Genomic DNA, 21,642 nt, shown 5'->3' on the forward strand with positions numbered 1-21,642 from the left:
GGATAGGTACAGATTCTACGTGGAACAAGCTACGCAGTTTCTTATACTGTTGCCGCTCGTCTGTGTAAATTGGCCTTTAGATCTCAGTTATTTTAACAAGATAATTCACTCAATAACCTTGTCAACACATACAGTAAGCGACCAATTACATCATCAACAATGCCTACTTATGACAGCCATCATTAAAATACATTATCAAATCCATCAGTGGTCAGTTTCATTCTATAGCCGTTAGGAAATCTCGACACAGAAAATGACCACAGCAAAAACTGAACCTAGTACCGAAGCAATGGCTTTTGTGGAACCGGAGGCCGAAGCCGAAATGAGTTTCTCAGAAGCTGAGCCGGAGGCCGAATCCGAAATGAGTGTCGACGATGTTTATCCAGAAGCAGAATCTGAAGCCGAGGAAATTTCACCACAGGCAATATTGGTCCCACCTATGTCTCTGATATTTCTTATCATCGCCGGTAAGTCAGGCTTCCCATGAAGTGGTCTAAATGCTTTAATGGATATATGGATATATTAAGTGAAGTTTTTGTCTATCAAGATGTTGTAAGAGTAAATTAATTTTTAAAAATGACGAAATTTGTTAGTTTTGATGAGTTACAAAATGCATACTGACGATAATGATATTTTCTTACTTTTAGCTTTGTTGTTCCTTATGATTTGCGCTAAAATCCAACAGTATAAACGTAAAAAAGACCGAATGAAAGAAAAGCGTAAACTAAACTCTACGTTTAACTTCATTATGGATGATTACAAGAACATCGCTGACGAATGTAAGTAAAACTTTCTGTTATAGGCCCTACAAAATAAATAAATGTTGTAAATAAGTTTCCATTAAATTGAACTTTATTTAAAATATATTTATTATACAATATTTATATTTTATTTAATCAGAGGTTTATTTGTTTAGTAAATGTTACTTTCAATCGTATGTTTATATCGTTCTCTCATCGATAGATGATTTACTATACTACCTTTATATATACGATGTACTGTATGTATTTACTACCTGTATATACGATTTCATTACATTCATCCACCATTTTCCTTTATATATTGCTTGCCCGTAATTGATCGCCCAAAGGCTGATATACAGTACTTTGTTATATTTTATAGTTATATCGTCATCTGACAATGACGCGATGGATGGGTTGAGGCGCCATTACAATCAACCACTTGCTCTCGTCTTCATTGCTTGCCCAGCAGTTCTCTCGCTGGCATTCTGTCCATTGGTCTTGTTTATACGATTACCACTCATAAACATTTTCTGGGGAGACTCAATGCCGAATATCAATGACGCAATTGGTAATTATAATAATTAATATTTAGTAGAACCCTGATTACGAGGACACCTTCGGGACCTAAAATATCCCTATTGTTCAAAGGGACAGTTTCCCCCATAAGAGTGTCTCCTAAATAGAGGGCCGTTTCAAAGGAGGAGTTATCTGTATCTTAAGATTGGAGATAACAGGGTACATCCATGATAAGCATTAAACATGGGTAAAGTTCTGTCTGCACTATCAAACTAGCAAAAAAAAGTGTGATGTGCCCAAATATGGTAGTGATATGACATCATCATGTCCATGATGGGCACTCACATTTGGGTGTAGATAGGTGGTGTATAATTTAAAACCACGTTTTAATGAACTACAATTATCTTTTTAAACTATACCCTTATTCACAGCATGTTTCTTAGCACCGGCTGGTCTTGTTTATGCGTAAGTAGGCCTACTTATTATTATCATTTATTTCAAACGAATAGGTTCTCAATACTGACGATAACACTCGATATAAAACCTGATAAAGCGATCGGAGACCGTTTAGAATATACACTCTCCGGAGTTAGTCTTCAATCTGAAAATCGATCAATCTAGATATCTATAGTAAACAATCGTTCAGTTAATGATATATTAAATTTACAGGGGCATTCATGACAGAAAATTTATGCAAGGTATATGCACCGATTATAACAATACATGCTATTTACGTCCAATTTCTGTCTCATTACAGGGTATCCTTTGGGTTCACCTTCCAATCGGTTTTAGAAAAGCAGAAAGTGATTCTGGACGCAGTTTCTTTAGAGATTGGGTTTCTTGATCAGATTCTTTCGCTGACGGCACAGTTACCGAGGGCAACTCTTGAAGAAAAGCGAAAGGTAATACCGTATGTTGACAAACAAATATAGCCGGCCAACATGTCGTTTCAACTACTGTGTGTAGGATCAAAGTGCGAAATAAATAGTGTGACTGCAAGTATGGGGCCGTACCGCGTAAAAACCTTATTTATCTATGAGCATTTAGGCCTAACGTTGAATTCCCTTTTCTTCAGGTTTGCAGGTGTGTGAAAGACGAGACAATTTCCATAATGGAACAGATTCAGGGCATACGCGGACTTAGCATTTCAGACTACAAATCACATACATCGTCTGGACAAATTTGGAAGGTACATAATCTCTTTAAAATAGTTTATTCTATAACTTCAGACTGATGTAGCGGAGATCCGAGTTGGTTGTTTTCCGAAACTGCTGCAAAAATAATTCATGTGTGTAGGCATAAATCATTTTTTATTGTCAGTATTATCCCAATGTCAGAACAATGGTGGGCGCACTGGTCGAACCTGTTATTGCCTATTGCCTTTTGTACAACTATGTGTTTAAAAGCCCGGAATTTACTTTATACGCATATTTTATGAAGGACGGAGACTTATTTTTGTTTTTATGAAATAGGTAATGAGAATACTGCGCGCAAACGTTCGAGACAACCACATGAGTATTGATAATTTGATAATGGTAAGTCAAGGCCTATACTGGGTAATATATAAGGGATTGACGTTGCTTTACGTTTACAATAGTCGGTCAACAGACGTATAACGTAATATCGTAGAGACCTTTTCAGGCCTATAAGTCTTAGGCCTATACGTTTTACAATATCATCAGATAGATAACGTAATAATAATAATAACGTAAATGTTAATGACAGACGTAATTATGAGATATTTACATTTTAGGATCATATAATATCGAACATAATGGAATTAAACAAATGGGGATCTGAGCGACAACAAGCACTGTCATTCAAGGTACACCCTCTACAATGGTCGTTTCTGGAAATTGTCGGTTTCTTCTCATTCTTTGGAGTCATGCTGATCGAGGTAGGACATAAAGATTGGTTGTCACTAGAACGTAACGCAAGCAAGCAAGAACGAACGTGTAACGTAAAGCTTTGATTCCCACTAGAGACGCAATGCAACGACGTTGACCAATCACAATCGATGGATTATCGATTGTCATTTGGTCAACTCGCTTGCTTTGCGTCTACGTCCTTAGTGGGAACCAAGCTTAAGCGAGTTCTCAAACGACAGTTCGGATAATCCATTGCTTGTGAATGGTCAAATTCCGTTGTGCTATGCTCTTTGCGCCGAGGTGGGAATCTAGCTTTAAAACTCCTGATACACGAGTTGTATCATGTCTAGAGACTATGAACAGCATCATAGCATCGCGTCTTCTGACAGCAACCTTCATCCCATGGGATTCCTGACACACAGTACGGTAGCCTAGTCTAAAGCATTATTCCGTACGACTCGGCCGCGGCTGAGTTAAAAACTCTCGTAAAACTCAAACTTTACCCTGTTTTCGCGGACATCGACTCACTTGTCGATTTGATTTTGTTTTTCTCAGACGCAGTCACCAGAAATGAACCTCACCATGTGCATTCTGACGGTGTTCTCCATCACACTGCTCTGTTACGTTGTTGCTGATCTCGACTCACCGTTCAGTGGATACTTTCACGTAAGTAGTAACTTGGGTTTGGTGGTTTTTAGCAGTAAAGTTGACAAATGGCATTAAGTCTTTGGTGTTAAAAAATACAATATTTCATCTCGCAATACGTGCGCGTGCGTAGATTAGTGAGCATCCATATTAAAGACAAGAGATACCACGATGTTATGTTTAAGTATTGTAACGTCAAATAGTACGGTAATGTATTGAGGATGCCACGAGATGCCACCTCAAGCCTGCCCAGGCTGGTGGTTCCACCTTTTCCTGATGCGAAAAGTATAAATAGGCCTACTATAACTTGCCTCGCTCATGACAAATTGTGCTACCCGCTCCTGTAATCCTGCCTATACGGGCTTGCATCAAAGATAGACCTACACACAATATAAACCATTTATTTGTTGTCAGGTTGATCTAAGTCTTCTTTGGGATCTTGTTGACAAGACCAAAGATATCTACGAGCATGCCAACAAAGGCATCGACATTTTGAAGATGTCTTACTATGACGACACCGACAACGAACCGAAGAAAAAGGATTTGGACATTTTAATGTTTAACAAAACAACTCCACTTCACCCTTGCTACGTTCCACCTTCCGACACTTTGTGAGGAGGATTAAACTAATCATTTAATTTTATATTAAAGTCTTTTTAACGTATTTCTATACATTGATGAAAAATGGTACTTCTGTACGCACGCGTCGATATGTAACTGTTTCTTTCGTGGTGTCGTCGTGAGATGGAGGTCGACACAATACCCTAATAGGCCTATTATTATGAACAATGCCCGCACATAAAAGTGTTTATGTCCCCATTGATGTTTAAAACGGATAGCTATAGTATTCTTAATATTGTAAATAAAATAGCACAAAATTAAAATTTAGTCATTATACAATGATTACGATGATACGAAGATGATATATGATCATAATGAAATTACTGATTGCAATAAGGATAAATGATGAGGATAAAATGAATGTAAAGGTGTATTTTTTTCAGCGGCAAGTGAGACACAGAAAATCTGATTGGTATGAGGTACAATTGGCATTATAATTTATTAACTGACTAGAAAATAAAGATGGTGAATGAAGATGGCGTGATGCAGTTAAATGATGATGATCAACATCATCACGACAACAATAACGACAGATAAAAGACGGTACTTGATACTGGTATATAAATACATTTTAAAACGAAAGTGACAAGTTTTGTACCGCATAATGCCACCATAGGCGGCTGCTTAATATTAAAACTCCACAGGGGACCGAACAGGTTTCCCCGTGTGACCCTTCATGTAAACAGCGTCAACTTGCATTCCTAGCCTACACAATACACATGTCATACCAGTAGACAAATTAACAACACTACTTAAAAAGAAACATAAACGCAAATAAATCAAACTCTCAACCAGCTTTCAACAACAGTGTCGAAAGTCACAACGGCCAATAACGTTCACGCGCACAGTCACATGATATAAATTGACACGCCTATCCTACTTTAGTGCACAGTTTGATTTAGAATTCAAACAAACTCGAATGGCATTCCTTCTCATCAAGCGCCACTTAATTTTCAACACCCTACCAAACTGAAAACATATTTTTCTCACCATTCGTAGCCCGAATGTTAAGCGCTGCTAAAACAGTCTATACAAGTATTTGTCATGGCAACGAGTGATTGACGTGGTTTTGGATGGAGGTTAGGACATCCCACCAAGTCGGCCTTCACTTTTTGGGATGCATCTCAGGTGTATTTCACAGCTGAAAGACAATAAACAGAGACAGACAATGTTCCCATACTGACATCAGAGGTGACACGGAAATAGCTCACCGAAGCACTGTAAATTAACACTTTCCATTCGTAAAGTGTCTGGCTAAGTATCAGTCTAAACAACACATGCATTTTGAGTTTGCAAATGTCTACGAAATCGCCGAAATAACCAACCAGAATTCGAGTTTAATTAATTCTAGTCGAAAGTAGTATTGTTGTAAAAGATGAGGATTTGGTCAGTATTTGTGATTGTGGTGACGATATTTGTCGAGAACTGCGAATCTAGTAAAACTAGAAAGCCGTCACACTTCTCTGGACGGCCGACTTTGATTGCAAGCGATTCACAAATTTTACCAATATTGATTGACGATAAACAAAGCATTACGAATCCTCCGACTGAGAAGGATTTAAAACTATCGAAACTGACAAAGGCAATAGGTGATGATTTTGAACCACATTGGATGAGCATAAACGAACCGAGGAATAAAAACATGGGCATCATTGATGAAATTGATAACGATCTTATCGACGAATTCCGAAATTTATCGATGAAATATCGAGACGATAACGGAAACCGTGTTCGGATTAGTGCCGATACTGAAGCAGTGTTTGAAAAATGGTTAACGCAGAGATCAAATTGTCCTGTCGAATACAAATGGATCGACCTTGGTCAGTTGTTCTGGCCCCGATGGGTAAAGCGAGGTGAGTGCGTTCAAAAGAAGTGTTCATGGCCTTCGGGTATGCAGTGTCGTTCGACGGAAATGTTGACGATCCAACCGTTACGTTGGCATTGTATTCGTAAGCAGAAGAAAGACAGCAGACGGCGAGAAAAGCGTGGCACAAAGTACAGGTGCAAGTGGATTCGGGTGCCATTTCCAATAACATCGAAATGCAGTTGCCAGTGTAAGAATTAGACTATTGCATTTTACGCGTAAAAAATTACGTTATGAACTATAAATGCAGTTTACGCTTATGGCTATTTCTTTACGTAGGCATGTGCATTACAACACGGAGAGAGACGCCCACACATGTGTGTATTTACCGTCAAGTTTTTACACGTTAGATAAACCATTTATTAACCAGTTTTTAGACAACATTCCGTATCCGGCCGTGCTATAATCACGTCTGAGACATTTTACGTTCATTGTCACAAGATAGAAGTGGCACTCTATCTAGTCTTACTATAAAAACTATACAAGTCCTAGTCCTACTGTATTTGACGTCAGGATGTACGTGATTGCCCGGTCTAATAATCATGATCAGTCAAGATTAAATTCATGAGGCACTATAGACCGTAACACTCCAGTGTCATGAAACTTAACTACGCTGTATACAAGTGACATAGTTTACATTGTATTACCTGTACAGTTTAGGCCTTTATTATTGTTTATTAACGTGTTTATGCTACTAATAAGAAGATAGAAGAAACATTTATTGCAGTGGTTCATCAGTCTTTTCGCAGAAAAATATTAAATAATCACTATTATGGATGTTATCTTCAAACCACCATAACAGAGAGTTTTACAAGCGCTCCGAAATATCGAGAATGTCCAGAAATGTGTCGAAATGCTGTCATGAGGATTTTGTCGAGGTCTCGGCCAATTACTCGGCCCAACCGACAATGCACATTGTTATTGACGTCTCTTTTTAGATCATCTATGAACCTCGGACCAGACCAGTGCATATTGGTCCGTTGTTTAAAAACTATTTCCAACAATCCATTTTTTTCCGTTTACACTCATGCATTATGCCTGCGGAATGTAACATTGTTGAAATATATATATCGTTAATGTATAACGATCCAACATGTATTTTATGTCGCAATAAAGTATTGTTAAGCAACGCTGCGCACGCCACAAAGAGAACCATAAAATAGTAAAATGTGTATTGCCCTGAAAATGAACCTTGTCCATAAATAACGAATGGACTATTTTGTAATGTTATCATGTCACATGATTAATAATTTCTATATTGTGTATACGTTATAGCGTTAATAATTTATACAGTATTATTCTATATAGACGGCCTAACTTTATTTGTTGCGTGGTTCTTTTGTTGAACGTAAACATATCTCTTATTACAGGTAAAATAACCAGGTGATCCCACAGGCCTTTGCAATGTTTTTAATTATCGTGAATTAATTACATCGCATCCCGGTAAATTGCAAATAAACACCCCGAGGTATAGCCTTTTGACATTAGAAATGATATTCCATTTTGAACATCAATGATAAGCCGCATTTGTAAGTCACCTGTTTTTTTGGTTCCAACTAAAATCTTATTTTTACCGATGGCCTACTAAATTGCACAAACTGGTTATTTCATATTTTGTTGTCTCTTATATTTTAAAATGTTTATATCTCAAATGTTGTCAACAATTTTATACAATGTGGAAATAAATAAATAGTTTTTAATAATAACTAAATTTGCATAGGCCTAAATAATTAATTTTCCCTCTTCAATCTTAACCAGACCATTGTTTTACGTACAGTATTAGGTAAAGTGTTCGCTTAAAGGCCAATTTACACAGACGAGCGGTAACGGTAAGCGGAAAACCGCGTAGGTTGTCCCACGTAGAATCTGTATCTATCCATCCCGAGCGGAAACCGCGTTGTTTGTAAATGGTCATAAGGAATATTGCAACGATTCTATATTTTTATTACCGTTACCGCTCGTCTGTGTAAATGGCCTTAATAGAGATGTCCCTTGAATAAAGGTGTCCCTTGAATAGAGGTGTCGCGTTCAAAAGGAGGGGGTTCATGCATTTAATAATAACATGCTCATTTGATTATGGACCAATGCATCGGGATTTACTGATATAATACCAATACCGTATTATCCATGTCTTAATTAATAGGGAATGTATTTTGTTTTACACAACTTTACAAACAATGTAGAAGTTTAATTTTGAACCATTAAATTAAAGAGACTGTTATAAACTCAACGTGGTCTCAAATTGTCTTTGTTCAATGAACACAATGATTTCAATTTACAGTATAACACCACCTTTGTCGTTTTAATTTATGCTTTATATGTTATAATTTGTCATTTCAAATGTACACCAATAGGAAGCAAATAATATATCAAACATTTGGGACATAAATCTGTATTTAAACGTTTTAATGGAAGCCAGTTATAGCGTGTATTTTGCTGTGAAGCAATGCATTGTTCAACGTAATTATAACCAATGTCATTATCACATGTTTCGGTTTCATATCCTCCTCCATTCTATTGCGTGCACGTGTTCACATTATGATCCATGAATTTCTACGTCCTTATATTATCGCGATTTTACTACGTATTTTAAGAGATCTAATCTTCGCTTTAAAGATGTATTGTCTCCTAAAAACAGAAAAAATGAAGATTAATTAAATCAGACTTTGAATATGTTATTTTGTACTGTGGTTTCAATAAAGTTAATCCCTTCCGTCAAAAAAAAAACCCAAAACAAAATGTTTTCTCATAATTGTCAAATTCAACCAAAGCCCATTGGATGTCAGCCAATTTGACTATTTGTTTTGCTTTAAATTACAGTTTTTTCAGGTAAATACATTTTTTTTCGATTCAATGTTTGTTCAAAGTGGATAACTATTATGTGACATTAAAATGGCATATTCAACAACAAAAATTTTAAAAAAAAATGTTCAGGGGGGAAATACATCTTTAAGTAGCCAATATTCTACTAGTCTATTACAGTATTTTGATTCTTCTCAACCTTCACGATTTGCAAGGACCCGCGAAAATATGGGCATATAGGAAGTTCCGGGTTTGGCCGCTAAATAAAGAAACATTCTCTATAACATAAATAATAGCAATGTTCTCATAAATTTTCACACAATGTTCTTTTTGTCTCAACCCATGATTAATGTCGATAAAGTTGGTACGCGATATTTTAAGATTCGCAAAATACAAACAACGATGTTTATAACTTCCTTCGAAGTAAATCATGTACTTTTTTTTTGGTTTGGAACTTGAAAAGTGTGTTATAACAACATTGGTGGATACAGCAGAAGGTAAAGAGTTGCAAAAACTTTTCGTTCAATAAAAAAAATATACGGGTTCATCCTTCCCGTAGAACCCCAATAAATCCGAAGATTACTTTAAGATTATAGAAACAATCCCTCAAACTCGGTCCCTTATACGCCATTCCGAGTCCGTTTTTAGTATAGGCCTACACGGGTTGTTAACTAAGATAGAATAAAATAGATCTACTATATAAAAGACATTCTCCATTCAATTATTGCTTCGTAGAATTGGAAAAATTCACTTCACTGGCCAGGCGTTCATACACCTAGACACCTTCTTTTTAAAGGAGCCGGCTCTACTGTATTCAAATTATCATAACCCATTGAGGGACTAATATAATATTAAGGGAACATATTTTTGGGGCGAGTTCGATTGTGAGGGGAAAAGGTCATAGGTCAAGGTCACAACTAACAAAAAACTATTTTACTGCCTAGAGACCACAGTTTTTATCCGATTCTCACCAAACTTAGCCACAATGATCAATGACTCATAATATAATTGTGGCTAAATTTTGAAGGGTCAGGGTCAAAGATCAAGGTCCACAAAAAAAAAAAATAAATAAAAAAAAAAAAATTTTTTTTAAACGGGACTTGAACCAGCGATCTCAACTGTGAGAGGCTGGATACATAACCATTACACCAAACTCTCATTCACAACTTTGTAGTGTGCAGTTAGCCTATTTACACTTAAAACTAATAAAAAAAAAATAAATAAAATATATATATTTTCCAGGGACATTTTATGTAGAGGGGAATTTTACAGTAGGCGGAGGTTTGTACTCTGAGTACCCTCTAGTTAATAATACAATCACTCAACAACTACTTTTCAAACATTTTAAAACTCTTAAAACGTTCAAGTATTTTATATTTACTTAGTACATACTGTGTACCAATAAGTCACCACGTGTATTTCAACATCAATAAACATAGTGTGTAGAGACAATTTTTACAATGGCAAAGTTTCTCTCTTGATAAATAGAGTCAAAATGTTAAAATAACAAAATTTAGTTTGCTACTAAATAATCTCAGCTGAACTAGCATACTTGTCATTTACAAATATTAACATTTGTACAAGTTTGAAAAGGGTATGTTTTCTTTACTACACTAACACGTATGGAAGGCGTCCAAGAGCGGATGTTAAAGACTACTTGTTTGTTTTGTCTTTTTTCCAAAATCAACCTGTCCCACTTTTGAATTAGGGGGTTGGAATATTCACTTTCTGAAATTCAATTCTGAAAACGGCCATGGAATGCCACACACTCCAGAGCACCTACCCTTAGGCCTATTATGTTTTTTCTTTCTTGATTTTCACTTTCCGGGGTGATTTCTTGTACAAGTCTTTATTCTTGAAGCTCTTGCCAACAGGACATGTTTCCTTTATCAGACAATCTGAGCATCGTGGACCAATAGGCAGACACATTTGTTGACCAAAACCAACCAACAATAAATTTGTTTCACTCCAATGATCTCTGAAAACATACAACAATTATTGAATAAATTGTGTTAATAACCCAATTATTAGTACCAATATGACACTTATTCCATTACACAGTGAATTATTACTTAAAGTATAAACCACATCACAGCTATTAACAACTCAAGTTTCAAGATTGTAACACTAAAGCTTATTAAAGTTATTATATTGACAAAGAGTTTGTACTTATTTATGTTTTTTAAATTTATTTATTTGGTATAAAACTACTCAATCTCAGAGGGCAAACCTCTGATTTACAAAAACAGTTAACAACATTGACAAAAAAAAACAAACTTAGGGGAAAAATAATGAATATCAAAAATAAGTTCAGTTAATTAATAATATCCTATTGCTAATCTTTTGAGTACATTACAGTAATAATAATCATTTGACATTAGATAAGGGATATAAAATATACAAATTTAAATAAATAGGAGTTTATAAAAATATACTGATTAATATTATTTATCATTCTATAAAATAGTTTTTAAATATACAAATTATGAGGGTCTAAAAAATTCAAGTAAAATATTTATATACAATTTGTGAATATTTAGCCTATTAACGTTTTAAAAAGTCAAATAAAATGCTTAAAATTTACAATGTCCAATTATTATTAAAGTTTATATTCAACTTAGAACAAATCTTATCAGTCAGGCGTGGCACTCAGTTCAATCGTCTTTGCCTTTTTAATTTTAATTAATATAAAATTTTTAATATAAAAAAAATCTGTTAATGTTTCTGAGCGACAAATTCTTCAGTCAAACCAAGGGAATTATTTTTTAAGCCAATTCCTGCATGGCTAAAACTCACTAAATTGTGAAATAAATCTGTCATCACATTTGTAATTTATATTTACACAAATTCCTCATGTTTTTTTGTTTTATGGCACCGCAAAAACCACATCCACTGTTTTTCTTTGAAGTTTGTAAAAATAGACATTATTAAAAGATCAGTGACTGTGAATTATTTACAATACGTCAATTAACAACTATGACTTCAATCCATTAAAGATGCGCTGTAGTAGTCGCTCAATAAATTAATAAAATGAACATTAGATTGTATGTTGTATTTATATTAAATACTGTAGTGGATTATTATCTTTCAATGAATAAAAGATGTAAATCAGCAACCATTTAATTATAAAATAATACAATATTATCAATATCAATAATTATTAAAATATTAAAAATATGAACATTAGATTATATATTGTATTTATATTAAACTGTAGATTATTATCTTTCAATGAATAAAAGATGTAAAAAGATGGTAATCAGCAACCATTCAATTATAATAACAAATACATATTTTCAATATTATCAATAATTATTAAAATATTAAAGTCTTTTTTTGTAAATTAACTAATAAAAAATAAATTAAAATAATTCCAATTTTAATGTTTCAGTACCACATGTTTACGAGTCTTAAGCATGCGGTTGATGCCTCAGAATATACAGGTAACACATTTTGGCCGCCTTCAATATAAAATGTTTAATCACATTTGGTTTTCCAGATATTTTCCGTGTTGCAAAAATGGCATTGTATCTTTAAAATAAGTAATATTTTAAATAATATGTAATGACTCCGTACTGCAAGTCTATGAGTCTCAAACACACGGTTGATGGCTCAGAATATACAGGTAACGCATTTCGGCCGCCTTCAATATTAAATGTTTAATCACATTTGGTTTTCCAGATATTTTCCGTGTTGCAAAAATGGCATTGTATTTTTAAAATAAGTAATATTTTAAATAATATGTAATGACTCAGTACTGCAAGTCTACGAGTCTCAAACATTTATGTAGAGCATCTTGTGTATATGTTTGTCTTGTGAACCTCTGAGGGTCCCTAACGATCAGCAATTGCTGGATGGATCACTCTCATTAAATATGGTGTAAAAAAAAAAAAAAAAAAAAAAAAAAAACATACGGTTGATGCCTCAGAATATACAGGTAACGCATTTTGGCCGCCTTCAATATTAAATGTTTGATCACATTTGGTTTTTCAGATATTTTCCGTGTTGCAAAAATGGCATGGTATCTTTAAAATAAGTAATATTTTAAATAATATGTAATGACTTAGTACTGCAAGTTTACGAGTCTCAAACATACAGTTGATGGCTCAGAATATACAGGTAACGCATTTTGGCCGCCTTCAATATTATGTTTGATCACATTTTTTTTTCCGTGTTGCAAAAATGGCATTGTATCTTTGATCACATTTGGGTTTTGAGTCAGACATTTTCCGTATTGCAATAGCAGCATTGTATCTCTAAAATAAGTAATCGTTTCAGGACAATGTACTTAGAAAAAAAAGGAATGTTTATTAGGCAATGAAACAAACATATTTGTTAATGGAGAATGTTTATTGAGTGATTAAACAAAACTGTTTTGTGATTGGGTAATAGTTGGCAGGTTAATGGATGTTTTAAACCCAATGTCAGTGAATAATCACCCTATAAATTAATGATGATGGATGTTTAAAGATTTGTATTGAATTTTATACCACCAACATGAAGCTGTAAACACTTCTTACATATTATCACATATAATATTCTTTTTTTTTAATGCTGGCTTTCCAGTGTCACGTAACAAAGGTTGTTAGAATTCTTTTGGTATGCCAATAAAGTAGAGGGAGACATTTTGACTGTGTTCATACAGAGTTGTTCCTAAACATTAGAGGGTGCTATTATTATTATAATTAGAACAATTACTGAAATAATAAAATGTCATATACTATTATTTTTATGTTAAGCATTTATTGATGATTATAGAGTGTGAGGTTGTGTATAATAGACATAAGAGAAACATACATGAGAAAGAACTTGATTCCCTATTGGAAAGATGGGATCTGATCCGATCTGTAGCTGTCCTTGCCTTCTAATCCAATCCTGACCTATGCCAGGGTTGTAACTCACAACTGTCTCTAACTCCCTAATGAGTTTATAAGCATGATTTAGTTTATCCATCCTGTAATTGGTCAGTTACTTGCTGCTGTACATATGAATATATATATATATTACATAGCCTATGTAAATACGTGAACGTGATTGGTTGAAACTGCATCACATGACTACCGCTGCGAGGATCGTAAATCGTATATATCCTCGAGTACGATGATATTGACTGAGTAATTTTCGCGTAATTATCGTGTCCCTGTCATTAAACATATAGAATCCAGCAAATTCTCGAGTACGATGATATTGACTGTGTAATTTTCGTGTGGCAACACTCGCATTTGGCGATAAATAAACAAAAGTCATCTACTGGGACTTGAACTCGCGATGAATTGTCACTCCATCACAAGACAACGCTTCATCCAATGCGCCACGCATCCACTCGGGAATGATATTATGTTCTCTGGGAATATATATTTCCCTCAGCTAGCGCTTTGGGAAATATATATTCCCTCGAACAAAATATCATTTCCTCAGAGATGTCAAATCTTATATTTAACCTCTAAGCAGTCAATATCTGTATAATATATGATCTTGTGCTCTGTGCGGGGCTCTGTGGCTGCCCACAACATGAAAATGTACACATTAGTAGTGTTAGTATAAAGCTCTGTCCACACTATCAAACTAGTTTGACAAAAAAAGTGTGATGTGCCCAAATATGGTAGTGATATTCCCAAATATGGTAGTGATATTCCCAAATATGGTAGTGATATGACATCATCATATTCATATATGGGCACATCACATTTTGTTATCACATAAAGTTTGATAGTGTAGACAAGGCTTTAGTATAACATTATACTTCATTACTGGTGGTAATGTCTTACTTTGGTAACCAGTCTTCAAGCGCAATTCGTGTTTGTTCCGGTGTTTTTGTCGGATTCTTAACCCATTGAAGTCGGTTTGAGATCCTGTGTACATGTGTGTCAACTCCAATGCCCGATATTTCGTCCCATGCAATGTCCATTATCAGGTGAGCCATTTTGGGTCCAATACCTGGAAGTTTGATTAGCTCTTGCAATGTTGGTGGAATGTCATCATTGTATTTGTCCTTCAAAATTTGAGTGGTCTTCTTTATATATTCAGCTTTTCTCTAAAGAGAAATAAATGAATGTATATAGTTGTGGTATGTGTCATCCACACCTGTGCGCATATCAGCCCAGTAGACTGGAAGTCACAGGTTATTCCTCCATTTACATACAGTATATAGAGTCATGGTCTACAAATAACATAAGAGATGACTTAGATTGCAACAGTTCCACATTTGAACAAGTCTGCATTTTTTTTGATCATCAGTGTTTACAGAAAAATTTCTCAATAATGCATTATGTGAACATGTGAATATACCAGACCTCTAACCACTTTTTATTAATCTTACAAAATAACATTTTAAAAATCCTACTTTCCAAAATCCAACAGGAAATATGAGTTGTCCAATATCCTCCTCTGAAGTTGCCAGGATGTTGTCAATATTCAACCCATGTTCACGAAGCTTCATCATGGCTGCCGATGTCACTTGATCTTTAGTCTGACTTGACAGTAACAATGATAACAAGACCTGGTATCTATAAACCTGTTGACGGAATTAGAAATAATCATTAATAATACAAGATTTTATATACTAGTTTTCTAGTATCTTCAAACATTAACAAAGAAACACTAACTGCTGGTTCAGCCGAGATGTCACATATCTGAGAAGCACCCATACTATCAACTGGGGCATCTCTCATTTTCCTCATCTCTTTGATCCCTGCCAGTTGATCTCTCCAGTTAACTGGCTGCCAGACATTCCTATCCAAATCAATTTTGCTGTAATCAGTGTTTTCCATTGGTTTAGGCCTAGAGTTCTTATTTTTTACTTTTTTACTTTGTGTTTTGCTTGTATCTTGTGCGTCTTCATATTCTACTTTAATTATTCTCTTTTGAGGACTCTTTTTGAGGATTTCTTTGATTGGTTCATTCTTGACATTTACACTTCTCTTCGTGGCAATATCTACACCTTGCAATTGGGTGTCTGAAACCATATTTGTTGGTTCATCGACCTCAGCCTTTATGTTTCTTGTTCTGCCAAGTTTGCTCGATAGCTTTCCTGAACATTTTTCGTCTAGTTTTTCGTGTGAGCAAGATGGTGTTGATTTGTCTTTTAAACGTTCAGATGATCTTCTCATGTAGGAATCATTTGTTCTTGTAAAATATTTTGATGTTTTAGAAGACATTGTCAAAATGCAGTTTTGTAACAATCTATCAATCTGTAAAAAAAGTTAATAAACACAAAGCTTTATTTTATAAAACAATACAAAGTAAACACATAAATCAAAATTTGAGTGATGGGAATGTTGCCTGCTGGGAGGCCTGCCTACCTACCAGTATTGTATAGCTACAAAAAAAAAGTGGGATACATAGTCTTGATAGATGTGGGACACTGCATTTTATTTGACCACATTATATTAACTATAGGCCTATATTAGTAGGCCCACATTTTTCTAGAGTACTACAGTAGGCCTAGCCTACCTTTGACGCCTACTACTACTAGGCCTACTACTACTACTAGTGTACTACTACTAGCTAGCACTGGCAGGCCTATTTTATTTTATATGAATTATTATGATTTCAATCTAAAAAACACTAAACAACTAAACCATATTTGTATATCCATATTTGTTATAAATGAAGAGGGTTAAAGTATAATATTGACTTTTTGTAGGTATTTCATAGATGATTTCACTCTGCACATGTGCCATGCCATACGACGTTGTGGGCTTGTAACGCCAAATGAAGTGACATTGCCAAATGAGGTGCGCGTGGTCTGTATCGCACAAGGCTAGGTCACTTAATTTGGCAGCACGTTTCTGGCGAGCTAATCGTGTTATTAAATATTGATATTATTTATTTCCAAATAAACACAAACTGAAAATTAATAACCTGAGTATTTCTAACCTAATAATCTTTATTCATTGTATGAAATTAAACCATTATAACTGAAACATACGACGAAAATTTACGATTTTAGTGTAAAAAACGAAAGGTACTGCCATCGAAAAATATAGAAAACTCGACATGCATGATGGGAAGCCTACCGACCCCTTTCTAAGCAGCTGGAAAAGAAGACTACTCGTTTTAGCGCCAAAGGGAAGTGTCTGAAGTCACGTCTGCATGTTATGCGGACATGGTCTGGGACAATTTGCCTTTAGCGCTAAAACGTTGATTGTTTGAGTTATGGGACGCCATTTCTGCATTATTTCCTAGTAATATTTTGATTTGACGTTCCTTTCGTCGGTACATTATTCCCGTTACTATTTTGTTCGTTTTTATGAATTTCTATGTTTATGTCCAATTAAAATGATTATTCGTTGAATATGAATGTATCCCGTTATTCTATTGATTATATTGTATATATTTTTTTGTTTAACATTGCTTAACTATACAGTTTCCTAACCTTTTAGTTTCATTTTTAATCAATTCCGTTTTTTTAAAATGTATAATGTTATTTATGTTTTTTATTTATAAGTTCTTTAAGAATATGAGTTACATGATCACATTTATTTCACTTATTATACCTACAGTATAACACTATATTTACTTTGATGTCTGAAACATTAAAACATAAATTCGGAATAATGGCGAACCTAAGTCGCAAATTGTTAGTTAGATATTTGTTATAATTTCATCATCTCATTTGTTACACGTGTGTGTGTGACCTATAATAAATAAATAAGGGATGGCAGGCTACAGGTAGGCCTACTTCGAGGGGAAATTCATCAAATTGTTTCATCAAAACAATAACTCATAAGGTCGGAAACATTTAGAACATAAATAGATAATGAAACCAAATTTTGAGATATTGCGTTGTTCTCTTTTGTTATCAATCTTTTCATGTCACGTACCGTAATAGAAGGTAACAGTTGAACATGCATATCACAATAAATAAATAATGGTAATTAACTAATTAATTAACCAATCCTAATGGCATTTTCATCAAGTTTTAACAATCTTTGATGTCGGAAACATTCCCAATAATAGAGACTAATTTTGCAATATGTTAGATATTTTATTCAGCTGGTACTTTTTACCTTGATATCGGGAACATTTGAACATAAATTCGCAATAATGGATCATAATTGTGCAATGAAGTCGTGTCATCTTGTTCTTATGATGGGAAAAAACTTTGGATGAGATATGGGGTGAGCGAAATTCTAAGCAAGCTAAATACATGATACTTATTTTAAGGTTGGAAAAAAGCACGTGAATTCGCAAATAATTGAACCTAATTTTGCAATGAAGTCGTCATCTCATTTGTTCATATCGATGTGAGAAAATGTTTGGACGGGAATGTGGTGAGCGAAATTCTAAGCAAGCTAAATACATGAGTTATTTTAAGGTTGGGAACACAACGTGAATTCGCAAATAAAGTCGTTTGTTCAGATCATATGTGGGAAAAAAGTTTGGATGGGAATGGGGCGTTGAGCGAAATTCTAAGCAAGTATTACTTCGAAGTCGGGGGAACAACCTTAAATTCGCAATAATGCAATGGAACCTAATTTTGCAATGAAGTCGGTCACCTTGTTTGATACGATGTTGGAAACACGTTTGGAGGGGTGGACGAAATTCTAGGAAGCTAAATACAGTTAGTTATAACACTAATTATTTTGAGGTCGGGAATATTAGAATTTATACTTAAATGGAACCTAATTTTGCAATGGAGATTGCATGCGTTATTTTCATCTCGGTTGTTCGTTCCATCAATTATACGTCGTACATAATGTGGAACATGCATGCACTGTTATACTTTGTGGGGTGATGAGAGTGGGATGCTACTGTAATCAAGTTAATATATTATTTATTGACATACAGTAATTTAATTAGCTATATCGATGGAATAGTAGATTAGGCCGATATTTACACATTTGCAGCCTTCACTATTTATAGAATAAATCAGCATTAAATAAGCCAGTGGGTAAATTTTTATGGAATTCATTTAAAAGCAATATGCTATATAACATTGAATCACGGTGAAACATATAACAATAAAGAAACAAGTATAGAAAAATGGGTAGATTTAAGAAATACTATTATGCTAATATAATTTCTAATTTGCTACGATTATCAGAAGAGTTACAGGTGGTACTGATCTGATTTTATTTCGTTTCATCTTGTATATAAATTACATTGTATAATCCGGGTTGTAAAATGAAAACAAACAAATGAAAATCTCACAAATTCTTTATGTGTAAAATATGTTAAAACGAGATATAGATGATAATGATGATCATTGTCAAGTGTATAGAAAAATATGAACATTAATGAAATAGGAGGTAATACGGAATTGATAAATGTAAAAATGTTACTGATGAATTGTAACGACATTGGGAATTAACAAATGTGTTAAATAATATGTTTGCGCCACAAAAGAGAGAAAAAAAGCTATCGATGGAATGGTGGGTACGAAATCCATGATAATTTAGCTATTTAGCTGAAATAAATTCGACGGGAACCTGATTTCACAAGAGGACCTCTTATATGAGTTTGTGAGGACTCCGTTTATAGAGGACATCTTAATATCTGTTCTAAAAACTCCTTAATATCAGTTCCAGAATTAACCTTAATATCAGTTCTTTTCTAATGAAGAATCTGGGCAATTTACAATCAAGCAACAACACCACATAATTCTACGTGAATTCTACTGTACGTGAACTAGCCTTAATACCGCCTGATTACGGTATATAGGCATACAGTATTAGCTTCAGAATAAATGACGACGCATTCTACAGATATTAAAAAAAATGAAAATATTAAATTGGCTTCGTCGAAATGTTGTACCTTGATAGACAGACCCCCAAGCACAGGTAAATCCTCAGATTCTGCTTGATCACAGACAATCTGCACTGCAGCACAACTAAAAAGCAGTAAAAAGATTTTGGCACACAAGGCGTATCATATAATTTGCGGACCATGACCGAAGCACTTCCGCTTCGATCTATTCGACGAAAATCAAAAAAGGATAACTATTTTCTGCTTTATATTTAATTTAATGTAATGGTGATCTAATAACAGGCGTAACAACACATAATACATATTGTAGTTTAATACTGGCTTAAATATGATTGTTTTATATAAACTGTATTTTAAAAAATGACAATAGAACTTCATTTTGCAATAGTACCTAATTTGGCGCCTTAGACGCCAAATTAAGTGCGGTACCTCATTTGGCAGCGGTACCTCATTTGGCGTGACAGGGCTGTCTGTGTCGTATTTGTTTATTTTGATTGCTCCACATGTTTTTTGAGAGATTTTCTGTGATTGGCTAAAATATTTGGCGCTAGTTCCGTTTCGCACCTGTCATTTATTTCGACTCAAAATTTGTTCAGCAACTTTATCGTGAGTACCACACCTTAGAATTAGGCCTCAAAAATACTTTTTCGAAGGAGATCACACAAAAAGTAAAAAATAAATCCTTTAAATTGATGAATTTACAGACGTGTTTCTCGCACATCGGTTCGTGAATTTCGCATACTCCATGTTCAATGTTGTTGTTTCTATGGAGCGCCAAAAGAGCAATCATAATAGAGGGCTAAAAACTCAGTATAATGCGTATATTTAATGCATTTATTGGTGAAAATTACGTTCAATTTTAACATATTTTGTCAATGCAATGTTACTGTTGATACTGTACATGGTTTTCGTTAACTTTTAAGAATAAAAATCTACAAATTCATCATCATAGTACATGTACTGTAGGTTTATACCTCAATGATCTAAATAATATTCCTCTTAGTCTTAGGCCAGGCTAGGTAGTGATGCCGATTTAGGGTCTGTTGATATTTGAAAACAGCACATTATTAGCAGTAACATGTTACAGCATTTTTATTGACAAAATATATTGAAATTAAACGTGTATTTCAATAATAGATGCATTAAAAAAAGACGCATTCCACTGAGTTTTTAACCATCTATTATATTTGCTCTTTTGGCGCTCCATAGAAACGAAAATATTGAACTTCCAGTATGCTAAATTCGCGAACGGTATACGAGAAACATGTCTGTAAAATCATGAATTTAAAGGATTTATTTGCTACTTTTTATGTGATTCTAATTCATAAAAGTACTTATGAGGCCAAATTCTAAGGTGTGGTATTCACAATAAGTTACTTAACAAGTTTGGAGTCAAAAGGAAGTCGAAATAAAAACAGGTGCGAAACGGAACTAGCGCCAAATATTTTTGGCTCAGTCGGAAATTATTATTATAGTTAAAGCTAATAATCATAAATTTAGTTTTCTTGTAGTTTTAGAAGAAATATAAAATACTTAAATTTCTAAAATATATTTTGGTATAATGTTGAAATTATCAAAGTGGATTATTTATCATAAACTTATCGTGTTTTGAAAGTCATACCTTCTCCACCTCCTAATAAGGGGATGACCTGGATTAAAACCAAAGTATTTTGTTGTTGCTTGTCGTTCACGTATGTTCGCCGTAATGCAAATATGGAATGTTTACTGGCAAGGTAAAACTCTAGAGGGCGTCGAAGCAGCGAAGCGTGTTAATTGAAAGTTTTCACACAAAATGTTTTCGACACGCGACGCTGAAAGACGATCGTTCCATACATATAAAAGACGTAAAATAAGTAAAAAAACTCCTCAATGA

General features: G+C 34.3%; 3 protein-coding genes across 7 annotated transcripts; 2 read left to right on the forward strand and 1 right to left on the reverse strand.

Moving 5' to 3' along the window:
* The first annotated feature begins 1,130 nt into the window (after window positions 1-1,130).
* On the forward strand, window positions 1,131-4,387 carry LOC144841107 (uncharacterized). Its single transcript, XM_078697295.1, has 8 exons — window positions 1,131-1,311; window positions 1,691-1,724; window positions 2,017-2,161; window positions 2,335-2,448; window positions 2,732-2,794; window positions 3,013-3,156; window positions 3,683-3,793; window positions 4,187-4,387. The coding sequence occupies exons 1-8, from the start codon at window positions 1,149-1,151 to the stop codon at window positions 4,385-4,387; spliced, it is 975 nt and encodes a 324-aa protein (XP_078553421.1). The 5' UTR covers window positions 1,131-1,148.
* Window positions 4,388-4,902: 515 nt separating this feature from the next.
* On the reverse strand, window positions 4,903-21,460 carry LOC144840736 (endonuclease III-like protein 1). 5 transcript variants are annotated; one of them, XM_078696723.1, is made up of 6 exons: window positions 16,640-16,753; window positions 15,665-16,249; window positions 15,403-15,573; window positions 14,828-15,093; window positions 10,843-11,037; window positions 4,903-5,534 (listed from the first exon to the last, which is right to left on the reverse strand). In XM_078696723.1, exons 1-5 carry the CDS (start codon window positions 16,739-16,741, stop codon window positions 10,854-10,856), a joined length of 1,308 nt encoding a protein of 435 aa, XP_078552849.1. In that variant the 5' UTR covers window positions 16,742-16,753; the 3' UTR covers window positions 4,903-5,534; window positions 10,843-10,853. The 5 variants fall into 5 exon arrangements, with proteins under 5 accessions (XP_078552849.1, XP_078552851.1, XP_078552850.1 ...); XM_078696725.1 differs by lacking the exons at window positions 4,903-5,534; window positions 16,640-16,753 and adding exons at window positions 8,582-8,885; window positions 21,391-21,460; XM_078696724.1 differs by lacking the exon at window positions 4,903-5,534 and adding an exon at window positions 8,582-8,885 and having other exon boundaries at window positions 16,696-16,757.
* Window positions 5,533-7,548, forward strand: LOC144840740 (noggin-2-like). The gene has a single exon (XM_078696729.1). The coding sequence runs from the start codon at window positions 5,769-5,771 to the stop codon at window positions 6,456-6,458; it is 690 nt and encodes a 229-aa protein (XP_078552855.1). The 5' UTR covers window positions 5,533-5,768; the 3' UTR covers window positions 6,459-7,548.
* Window positions 21,461-21,642: the final 182 nt, after the last annotated feature.

Source organism: Antedon bifida, chromosome 4 (genome assembly GCF_963402885.1).
Source record: "Antedon bifida chromosome 4, ecAntBifi1.1, whole genome shotgun sequence".
NCBI classification, from domain to species: Eukaryota; Metazoa; Echinodermata; class Crinoidea; order Comatulida; family Antedonidae; genus Antedon; species Antedon bifida.